The sequence below is a fragment of the Tachypleus tridentatus genome, chromosome 6, assembly GCF_004210375.1.
Source record: "Tachypleus tridentatus isolate NWPU-2018 chromosome 6, ASM421037v1, whole genome shotgun sequence".
Lineage (NCBI taxonomy): Eukaryota > Metazoa > Arthropoda > Merostomata > Xiphosura > Limulidae > Tachypleus > Tachypleus tridentatus.
The window spans coordinates 140,446,027-140,458,361 of record NC_134830.1 but is presented as its reverse complement, the minus strand read 5'-3'; the positions used below and the strand labels follow the sequence as shown (position 1 = coordinate 140,458,361).

Sequence of the window (12,335 nt, the reverse complement as noted above, 5' to 3'; positions counted from 1 at the left end):
ATCACCACAAATGATTCATTAACGTACCAACTGTACAGACATTGCTATCACCACAAATGATTCATTGACGTACCAACTGTACAGACATTGCTATCACCACAAATGATTCATTGACGTACCAACTGTACAGACATTGCTATCACCACAAATGATTCATTAACGTACCAACTGTACAGACATTGCTATCACCACAAATGATTCATTAACGTACCAACTGTACAGACATTGCTATCACCACAAATGATTCATTAACGTACCAACTGTACAGACATTGCTATCACCACAAATGATTCATTAAAGTACCAACTGTACAGACATTGCTATCACCACAAGTGATTCATTAATGTACCAACTGTACAGACATTGCTATCACCACAAGTGATTCATTAATGTACCAACTGTACAGACATTGCTATCACCACAAGTGATTCATTAATGTACCAACTGTACAGACATTGCTATCACTACAAATGATTCATTAATGTACCAATTGTACAAACATTATTATCACCACAACTGATTCATTAATGTACCAATTGTACAAACATTATTATCACCACAACTGATTCATTAATGTACCAATTGTACAGACATTATTATCACCACAACTGATTCATTAATGAGCCAATTGTACAGACATTATTATCACCACAACTGATTCATTAATGTACCAATTGTACAGACATTATTATCACCACAACTGATTCATTAATGTGCCAATTGTACAGACATTATTATCACCACAACTGATTCATTAATGTACCAATTGTACAGACATTATTATCACCACAACTGATTCATTAATGTACCAATTGTACAGATATTATTATCACCACAACTGATTCATTAATGTACCAATTGTACAGACATTATAATCATCACAAATGATTCATTAATGTACCAATTGTACAGACATTATTATCACCACAACTGATTCATTAATGTACCAATTGTACAGACATTATCACCACAACTGATTCATTAATGTACCAATTGTACAGACATTATTATCACCACAACTGATTCATTAATGTACCAATTGTACAGATATTATTATCACCACAACTGATTCATTAATGTACCAATTGTACAGACATTATAATCATCACAAATGATTCATTAATGTACCAATTGTACAGACATTATTATCACCACAACTGATTCATTAATGTACCAACTGTACAGACATTATTATCACCACAACTGATTCATTAATGTACCAATTGTACAGACATTATTATCACCACAACTGATTCATTAATGTACCAATTGTACAGACATTATTATCACCACAACTGATTCATTAATGTACCAATTGTACAGACATTATTATCACCACAACTGATTCATTAATGTACCAATTGTACAGACATTATCACCACAACTGATTCATTAATGTACCAATTGTACAGACATTATCACCACAACTGATTCATTAATGTACCAATTGTACAGACATTATTATCACCACAACTGATTCATTAATGTACCAACTGTACAGACATTATTATCACCACAACTGATTCATTAATGTACCAACTGTACAGACATTATTATCACCACAACTGATTCATTAATGTACCAATTGTACAGACATTATTATCACCACAACTGATTCATTAATGTACCAATTGTACAGACATTATTATCACCACAACTGATTCATTAATGTACCAATTGTACAGACATTATTATCACCACAACTGATTCATTAATGTACCAATTGTACAGACATTATTATCACCACAACTGATTCATTAATGTACCAATTGTACAGACATTATTATCACCACAACTGATTCATTAATGTACCAATTGTACAGACATTATTATCACCACAACTGATTCATTAATGTACCAATTGTACAGACATTATTATCACCACAACTGATTCATTAATGTACCAATTGTACAGACATTATTATCACCACAACTGATTCATTAATGTACCAATTGTACAGACATTATTATCACCACAACTGATTCATTAATGTACCAATTGTACAGACATTATTATCACCACAACTGATTCATTAATGTACCAATGTACAGTACAGACATTATGTATCACCACAACAACTGATTCATTAATGTACCAATTGTACAGACATTATTATCACCACAACTGATTCATTAATGTACCAATTGTACAGACAAATGATTCATTAATGTACACAATGTACCAATTGTACAGACATTATTATCACCACAACTGATTCATTAATGTACCAATTGTACAGACATTATTATCACCACAACTGATTCATTAATGTACCAATTGTACAGACATTATTATCACCACAACTGATTCATTAATGTACCAATTGTACAGACATTATCACCACAACTGATTCATTAATGTACCAATTGTACAGACATTATCATCACCACAACTGATTCATTAATGTACCAATTGTACAGACATTATTATCACCACAACTGATTCATTAATGTACCAATTGTACAGACATTATTATCATCACAAATGATTCATTAATGTACCAACTGTACAGACATTATCACCACAACTGATTCATTAATGTACCAATTGTACAGACATTATCACCACAACTGATTCACCACAACTTATTATCACCACAACTGATTCATTAATGTACCAATTGTACAGACATTATTATCACCACAACTGATTCATTAATGTACCAATTGTACAGACATTATAATCACCACAAATGATTCATTAATGTACCAATTGTACAGACATTATCACCACAACTGATTCATTAATGTACCAATTGTACAGACATTATCATCACCACAACTGATTCATTAATGTACCAATTGTACAGACATTATTATCACCACAACTGATTCATTAATGTACCAATTGTACAGACATTATTATCACCACAACTGATTCATTAATGTACCAATTGTACAGACATTATTATCACCACAACTGATTCATTAATGTACCAATTGTACAGACATTATTATCACCACAACTGATTCATTAATGTACCAATTGTACAGACATTATTATCACCACAACTGATTCATTAATGTACCAATTGTACAGACATTATTATCACCACAACTGATTCATTAATGTACCAATTGTACAGACATTATTATCACCACAACTGATTCATTAATGTACCAATTGTACAGACATTATCATCACCACAACTGATTCATTAATGTACCAATTGTACAGACATTATTATCACCACAACTGATTCATTAATGTACCAATTGTACAGACATTATTATCACCACAACTGATTCATTAATGTACCAATTGTACAGACATTATTATCACCACAACTGATTCATTAATGTACCAATTGTACAGACATTATAATCATCACAAATGATTCATTAATGTACCAATTGTACAGACATTATCACCACAACTGATTCATTAATGTACCAATTGTACAGACATTATCATCACCACAACTGATTCATTAATGTACCAATTGTACAGACATTATTATCACCACAACTGATTCATTAATGTACCAATTGTACAGACATTATTATCACCACAACTGATTCATTAATGTACCAATTGTACAGACATTATTATCACCACAACTGATTCATTAATGTACCAATTGTACAGACATTATTATCACCACAACTGATTCATTAATGTACCAATTGTACAGACATTATTATCACCACAACTGATTCATTAATGTACCAATTGTACAGACATTATAATCATCACAAATGATTCATTAATGTACCAATTGTACAGACATTATCACCACAACTGATTCATTAATGTACCAATTGTACAGACATTATCATCACCACAACTGATTCATTAATGTACCAATTGTACAGACATTATTATCACCACAACTGATTCATTAATGTACCAATTGTACAGACATTATTATCACCACAACTGATTCATTAATGTACCAACTGTACAGATATTATTATCACCACAACTGATTCATTAATGTACCAATTGTACAGACATTATAATCATCACAAATGATTCATTAATGTACCAATTGTACAGACATTATTATCACCACAACTGATTCATTAATGTACCAATTGTACAGACATTATCACCACAACTGATTCATTAATGTACCAATTGTACAGACATTATTATCACCACAACTGATTCATTAATGTACCAATTGTACAGACATTATTATCACCACAACTGATTCATTAATGTACCAATTGTACAGACATTATAATCATCACAAATGATTCATTAATGTACCAATTGTACAGACATTATCACCACAACTGATTCATTAATGTACCAATTGTACAGACATTATCATCACCACAACTGATTCATTAATGTACCAATTGTACAGACATTATTATCACCACAACTGATTCATTAATGTACCAATTGTACAGACATTATTATCACCACAACTGATTCATTAATGTACCAATTGTACAGACATTATAATCATCACAAATGATTCATTAATGTACCAATTGTACAGACATTATCACCACAACTGATTCATTAATGTACCAATTGTACAGACATTATCATCACCACAACTGATTCATTAATGTACCAATTGTACAGACATTATTATCACCACAACTGATTCATTAATGTACCAATTGTACAGACATTATTATCACCACAACTGATTCATTAATGTACCAATTGTACAGACATTATAATCATCACAAATGATTCATTAATGTACCAATTGTACAGACATTATCACCACAACTGATTCATTAATGTACCAATTGTACAGACATTATCATCACCACAACTGATTCATTAATGTACCAATTGTACAGACATTATTATCACCACAACTGATTCATTAATGTACCAATTGTACAGACATTATTATCACCACAACTGATTCATTAATGTACCAATTGTACAGACATTATTATCACCACAACTGATTCATTAATGTACCAATTGTACAGACATTATTATCACCACAACTGATTCATTAATGTACCAATTGTACAGACATTATTATCACCACAACTGATTCATTAATGTACCAACTGTACAGACATTATTATCACCACAACTGATTCATTAATGTACCAACTGTACAGACATTATTATCACCACAACTGATTCATTAATGTACCAATTGTACAGACATTATTATCACCACAACTGATTCATTAATGTACCAATTGTACAGACATTATTATCACCACAACTGATTCATTAATGTACCAATTGTACAGACATTATTATCACCACAACTGATTCATTAATGTACCAATTGTACAGACATTATTATCACCACAACTGATTCATTAATGTACCAATTGTACAGACATTATTATCACCACAACTGATTCATTAATGTACCAATTGTACAGACATTATCATCACCACAACTGATTCATTAATGTACCAATTGTACAGACATTATTATCACCACAACTGATTCATTAATGTACCAATTGTACAGACATTATTATCACCACAACTGATTCATTAATGTACCAATTGTACAGACATTATTATCACCACAACTGATTCATTAATGTACCAACTGTACAGACATTATTATCACCACAACTGATTCATTAATGTACCAATTGTACAGACATTATCACCACAACTGATTCATTAATGTACCAACTGTACAGACATTATTATCACCACAACTGATTCATTAATGTACCAATTGTACAGACATTATTATCACCACAACTGATTCATTAATGTACCAACTGTACAGACATTATTATCACCACAACTGATTCATTAATGTACCAATTGTACAGACATTATTATCACCACAACTGATTCATTAATGTACCAATTGTACAGACATTATTATCACCACAACTGATTCATTAATGTACCAATTGTACAGACATTATTATCACCACAACTGATTCATTAATGTACCAATTGTACAGACATTATTATCACCACAACTGATTCATTAATGTACCAATTGTACAGACATTATCATCACCACAACTGATTCATTAATGTACCATAGTACAGACATTATTATCACCACAACTGATTCATTAATGTACCAATTGTACAGACATTATTATCACCACAACTGATTCATTAATGTACCAATTGTACAGACATTATTATCACCACAACTGATTCATTAATGTACCAATTGTACAGACATTATCATCACCACAACTGATTCATTAATGTACCAATTGTACAGACATTATCATCACCACAACTGATTCATTAATGTACCATTGTACAAATATTGTTACTCATTACCACGACAGATTTGTTTTGTTTATACATATTATCATTCAAGGTTCACATGTTACAGATATGATAAGAAATGCTCATTAGACGTAAATGCATATCCTACACAGTGCACTTGTCAGATTTTAACAGCATAAATAAAACAGTTCACTGAACCACAGGAGGAGTTAATGAGTACAAGTTAACAGCCAGCCAGCTTCAACAGTAATGACATTTATATCTAGATGGACATTTACAGAAAGACTTTGTTTCAACAGAATATAATGAGAATAACTTACCAGATTTTAACAGACTTGTGGCTCTCTTTACTCCCACTAAACATGGTAGTCCATATTCTCTTGCTACAACAGCACCTAGTGAGAGATTTTTAAGTTTCATGTTATGTGATTACAGTCAGTTTAAGATCTTTTAAATCATTGTGCAGATATTTTTGTAATAAGCTGTTTGTAAATAAACAAGGAATCGTTTCTATGACGTTTTTACTAAATCCTACAAGTGTTTATAATATTATATTTAATTTCACATGTTAATGAAAATAACACAATTTCTTCATGCTACCAAAGAATATGACCATTTTTCATGTTTATATCAAAGAGTTGATTACTTTTAGAACTTGGCAGTGCATCTCAAGACTGTAGAACTCTTTGTAAACCTATTACTTGTGTGTTTTACATCACACTTCATAACTCAGTTTTCTTACAATGGCAGTCCTCACAATCCTTTATCTGAGCACACTACACTACTGTGAAATATGACTTGTCATATCAGAAGTCACAGATCACGGAGTCATATTTAAATTTCAAAATCTCATAGCTTACTAACATACCATAAGATATGGGATGTTACAGTTCACTGGTTCACTATTGTATATCAAACCCCATAGCTTGTTAACTTACCATGAGATATAAGACCTCCTAACTCAGTGACTATACCAGCCAGAAGAGGGAAATAGGGACTCCAACCAATATCCGTAGAACGAGTTATTAAAATATCACCAGGCTAAATAAAAAAAATCATTTTATGAGGTTCAACTATATGACTGTTTGATATTACTTTTAAATTACATAAAAGTACATATAATAGATTATTGATGTGTTATTTATGCGTGGCTACAGTAAGCTGAGGTTTTTGTACATAATATTCATGAGATTCTCTCTAAATCCAAATAAAAGTCGGGTATATGAGAGCAACACTGAAAACTTTCTCTGTAAAGGATTGTGAATTTTACCTTGATTGTTATAGCATCTTCAAGCTGTATAATGACCCTTGCAGTACTTTTAATTATTCCTTGGCTTACTGGAGTTCCTGGAAAATTAATCAGAAATAGCAGTTTGTTATGTGTTCAAACTCACTTTTTATAAATTCACTGTGATAAAGATAAAAAAAACTAACTACTTTCTGCATGATAGATTGATCTAAAGGGATTTAAAAGATTTGACATCTTATAAACTTAGAAGTCAAACTGTATAAAACCATAAACAACATCTTCCATAGAAACAATACAAAACAAATAAAGAATCTAAACTTCACTTACTACTTGATATGTTAAATTATAAAAACATTACAAACATCTGTTTGGTGATTATACCTAAACATGGTTAAACATAAATGAAAGATAACTCATTTTGATCTATTTCACTACGGTCATTGCACTTGGGATTAACCTGAGTGCAAACTTATTAGGCTTAACAAAAGATAATTTAGGATTTTTCAACTTTACCCTATAGTCTTTCACCCTACCAAACACAAAAGGACTATACCCAACCTGATAAAGAAGGACTTCATCCTATAGTCTTACACCCTACCTGACACAGGATCTCAACCTACAGTCTTCCACCCTACCTGACACAGAAGGACTTCATCCTATAGTCTTCTACCCTACCTAGCAAAGAAGGATTTCACCCTACCTAACACAGAAGGAGTTCATCCAACAGTATTCCACCCTACCTAACACAGAAGGAGTTCATCCAACAGTATTCCACCCTACCTGACACAGAAGGACTTCACCCTACACTCTTTAACCCTACCTGACACAGGAGGACTTCACCCTACAGTCTTACACCCTACCTGACACAGAAGGGCTTCACCCTATAGTCTTACACCCTACCTGACACAAAGTACTACATCCTACCTAACATAGAAGGACTTCATCTTTCAGCCTGTATTTAAGAAGTTTAATGAGCATTGTGTACTACCACATCTAGAAATGGCAAAAGAGCAAAATAATTAGTCATGAAGTCTTGATTATATTTGAATGCCAGTCCTACCTTTAATAACAACTGAACCCTGAACCTCCTCATACTCTTCTGTCACCTGTATAAACATATAAGTAGTTATTTAAAAATTATACATTTTACATAACCAGAAAACTTTAATGTAAATAGCCTTATAGAACTTTTTATAAACTGGTCCATTTCTTTTTTTATACACACTATTTACTGAAAGAGTTTTCAGACTATAATGTTAGTGTACAGGTAAAACTATTTTACAAGCTACTAATATCAATGACACATTACAGAAAGAACATTCACAGGAAGAAAGCAAATGTGTTGAGTTTTAAAATAATTATCTGATGGTAAAAAACCTTTAAAGCAAAACACCCAAAGCTTCTTTCATTGTAAAGTTCATTTAAATCTGTAGCAACCAGGTTTTGGATCAACAAACCCAAGGCTTAAGACGTCAAGTTTCTAAACATGTTCCATCCTTTCATGTGCAAACATGTAATAAAAGTGACAGTCGATCACAAGAGCTGTTGTGGTGGTAGGTACCACTGAATTTCTACAAGCTCAAAGCTAGAACTAGTTAAACACAAACTCAAGAAGTCTTTGATCTGGCTAAACCTTAGCTTATGTGCATATGAGGTGTCTTTCAGGTTACGCAATTCCAACTTTTATATTTACCGACTGAAAGATGATATTCAAGAAAAAACTAAAATACACAAAGTGGAAGCTTTAATCACTAAAAACTTAAAAACAAGAATCATAAAAACTGTTTCCAATTTTTAAACTGAGTTAGGCTTGGTTTGTTTTGAATCTCACAAAACAAAAAATACTCAAAGATAATCTGTACTAACCATTACAAATTATGTAGAGGTAGCAGCTAGTCAATACCACCAACTGTTGGGCTACTCTTTTACTAATTAATAGTGGGATTGACCATCACTTTATAACAACACAATGGCTGAAAAGGTGAATATGTTTGGCAACAGGAATTCAAGGTTGTGAGTGAAGCTCCCTAATCATTGAGCCTTATCAAGTTTGAAGTTTAAGAAAACATACTTACAGGCCTTGGAATTCCATTCATTATTTCTGGAAGTTCCAGTTTTTGTAACTTTGGAAATAACCGCTTACGTCTAATTGCCCTAGAAGTAAATAAAATAAGGTCTGTTATCAGCCAATCACAAGAAATTAAACATTCTGTAAAAAGTCACGATGTAGAAAAATGGATGATTACATAATGAATAGATAAATATAATTAGACCTTAACTACAAAATCACTGTTGTGTAAATAAACTTATTTAAAGAGCGAAACTGTTCAAATGTGGGAAAAAAAGAAAATAAGTGATTTTATAAACACACAGTAACTGTTTCTATGTCTAGATGACTTCTATTCTATCTGTATGTCTATTTTATTTATGTCTTTCTTTTCACACAATATGTACAACTGTCTCTATCTATATATTTAGTTGTCTATCTTTCTGTATATTTCTCTCTCTTTTTCGTTTTTCTATCTATCTCTGTATATCTGTACTTGAAGTTCAAAGGTCATCTCTAAACAGCTAAAAACAACAGATTTTCAACCACAATTTATCAGCCTCTTTGTCTGTCTATCTATCTATCTTTCTCTTTATTTGTACTATCAGTTCAAAGGTCACTTCCAAACTGCTACAGGAAGTTATTAATCAATATTGTATATCCATAAGAAACTAAGTAACCTGCTTTCTGAAATCTTTAATAACAGAAATGGATTCTTACTTGGCCAAGAGACGAGCTGACCGAGTATAAAGCAGTGTACCTATTTCTTCTAACGTCAGAAAAAATATGAGGTCTTCTTCAGGCAATCTTCCTTCACGAAGCATTAGAGATCCAAGTTGGCAAAATGCCAGACGGAAGGCATGAAGGGTCCGAATTAATAGAGACTTAAAAAAAAAAAAAGATATTAAGGTAGATTATCACTTTATGAAATACAACTAGTAAACTTGGTTATATAATATCTTACAGACTTAGAATAACAAATTATTAAACTGACTGTTCACTTTAAATAACAAAACACTTCCAGAATAAGCTGACTATACTAATGTTTTCATACAACTAAGCTTCCATTAGACTAGGTTAAAGTCAAGACATGTCACCCATTATAGCTAAACTTTAATTAGACCAGATTAAAGTCAAGACAAGTTACCCACTATAACTAAACTTCCATCAGACTGGGTTAAAATGAAGACATGTTACCCATTACAGCTAAGCTTCCATTATACCAGGTTAAAGTGAAGACGTTACCCATTACAGCCAAGCTTTCATTATATCAGGTTAAAGTGAAGACATGTTACCCATTACAGCTAAGCTTCCATTGTACCAGGTTAAAGTGAAGACGTGTTACCCATTACAGCTAAGCTTCATTATACCAGGATAAAGTGAAGGTTATAAATCATTTCTTACTGTCTAAACAATTTTCAGGTAAATTCATTATATACCTTGCTCTTCTCTCTATTAGCAACAGCCTCATGGCATTTAGGTAGAAGATATTTCAAGAACCATCTAAGAATTGTAGGGAAAAAAAAAGCAGGTTTGACTCCAAATAATGAAAACTAATAAATACTTTATTTTAATTTTTTTTATATAAGCCACAGAACTTTGTCACTATGTGTCACATAAGCTTAGTACTATCAAGTACAAAGTTGAACCATAACTTTCAAATGTTAGTTAAGAGTAGGTGGTACAGACTATATGGTGAATGTACCTTTGTGATCTACCAAGTGGCATTTTTAAACGACCCACAGTTTCCTCAGTTGTCAAGTTCTGTTTCAGTGGTTGGTTGCTAGGTGACTCTTCTTTCATGGACTGAAATAAAAGCAGTTTGAATACAAGCACGTGAATCTTGGTGAAAGTTACAGTGTAAAGATGAAGATGAGAAAATGTTAGGTTTTAGAAGCTCTTTCTAATAACACAACATAATAGATTTTGGAGCTATTCAATACTATACAGTTCCTATTTTTATTAATCACTGAACAAACAGACCACAGATTATTAGAGTAATTAAGTATAATTTAACCTACACATACGGAATCAATATCTGGTATTCTAAGATTAAGTAAATACCTGTAGGATGTTGATGATATTCTCTGGTTTCATTCCCCAAGTTTCCATAAACAACTCAAACTAAAAGAAAGAAAATACACACATCTCTGAACAAAACATTTAAATAATGTGATTAAACTGAAAAAACAACAACTGTCTCACACAAACACTATTGCAACTATATGTAACTGTAGGATATACAAAAATATGACACACTTCCACAAAAAACAACTGTACAATCCAAACTTGTGACACACTGTACTTCCACGAAATACAACTGTGCAATACAAACCTGTGATACACTGTACTTCCACAAAATACAACTGTGAAATTCAAACCTGACACATTGTACTTTCACAAAATATAACTGTGCGATACAAACCTGTGACACATATATGCAAAAATGGCTCGTTTGGGTTGAGAAAATATTTTACGTAGAAGAGCTCTTCTATGGAAAATATTTTCTCAACCCAAACAAGCCATTTTTGCATATATATATTTCTCTACAAGTGGGTTTTCTCGACATCACTGATTAAACCTTTGACATATTGTGCTTCCACAAAATACAACTGTGCGATTCAAACCTGTGACACACTGTACTTCCATAAAATACAACTGTATGATACAAACCTGACACACTGTACCTTCACAAAAGAGCAGCTGAAAGTACACAAACTGTACCAGAAGATAATTAATAGCTGAAATTTAGCTACAAAGTTGGTGAATGCTAAATCTCAATAACTACTCTTTCATTCAAATCTACTAGAAACACAAACTGTTGGGGTGAATTACTCTATCTACACATAATGTTGGAATTTCTTGCTTCACTAACACACTGA

The 12,335-nt window shown here is 32.1% G+C and overlaps 1 protein-coding gene across 5 annotated transcripts in view; it reads right to left on the bottom strand.

Annotated features, from left to right (window-relative positions):
• LOC143253847 (rifampicin phosphotransferase-like) overlaps nucleotides 1-12,335 on the bottom strand; it is a 71,657-nt gene that overhangs the window by 2,692 nt on the left and 56,630 nt on the right. For 4 of the 5 annotated variants that reach the window (XM_076508280.1, XM_076508281.1, XM_076508282.1 and 1 more), the window contains 9 exons: nucleotides 11,518-11,577; nucleotides 11,159-11,259; nucleotides 10,893-10,956; nucleotides 10,174-10,337; nucleotides 9,482-9,560; nucleotides 8,467-8,512; nucleotides 7,428-7,504; nucleotides 7,096-7,198; nucleotides 6,478-6,552 (listed from right to left, as the gene is read on the bottom strand). In XM_076508280.1, the coding sequence (XP_076364395.1) occupies nucleotides 6,478-6,552; nucleotides 7,096-7,198; nucleotides 7,428-7,504; nucleotides 8,467-8,512; nucleotides 9,482-9,560; nucleotides 10,174-10,337; nucleotides 10,893-10,956; nucleotides 11,159-11,259; nucleotides 11,518-11,577 (769 nt within the window). Of the gene's footprint in view, nucleotides 1-6,477; nucleotides 6,553-7,095; nucleotides 7,199-7,427; nucleotides 7,505-8,466; nucleotides 8,513-9,481; nucleotides 9,561-10,173; nucleotides 10,338-10,892; nucleotides 10,957-11,158; nucleotides 11,260-11,517; nucleotides 11,578-12,335 lie in introns of those variants that run through there. The other variant, XM_076508283.1, reaches the window with a different exon arrangement.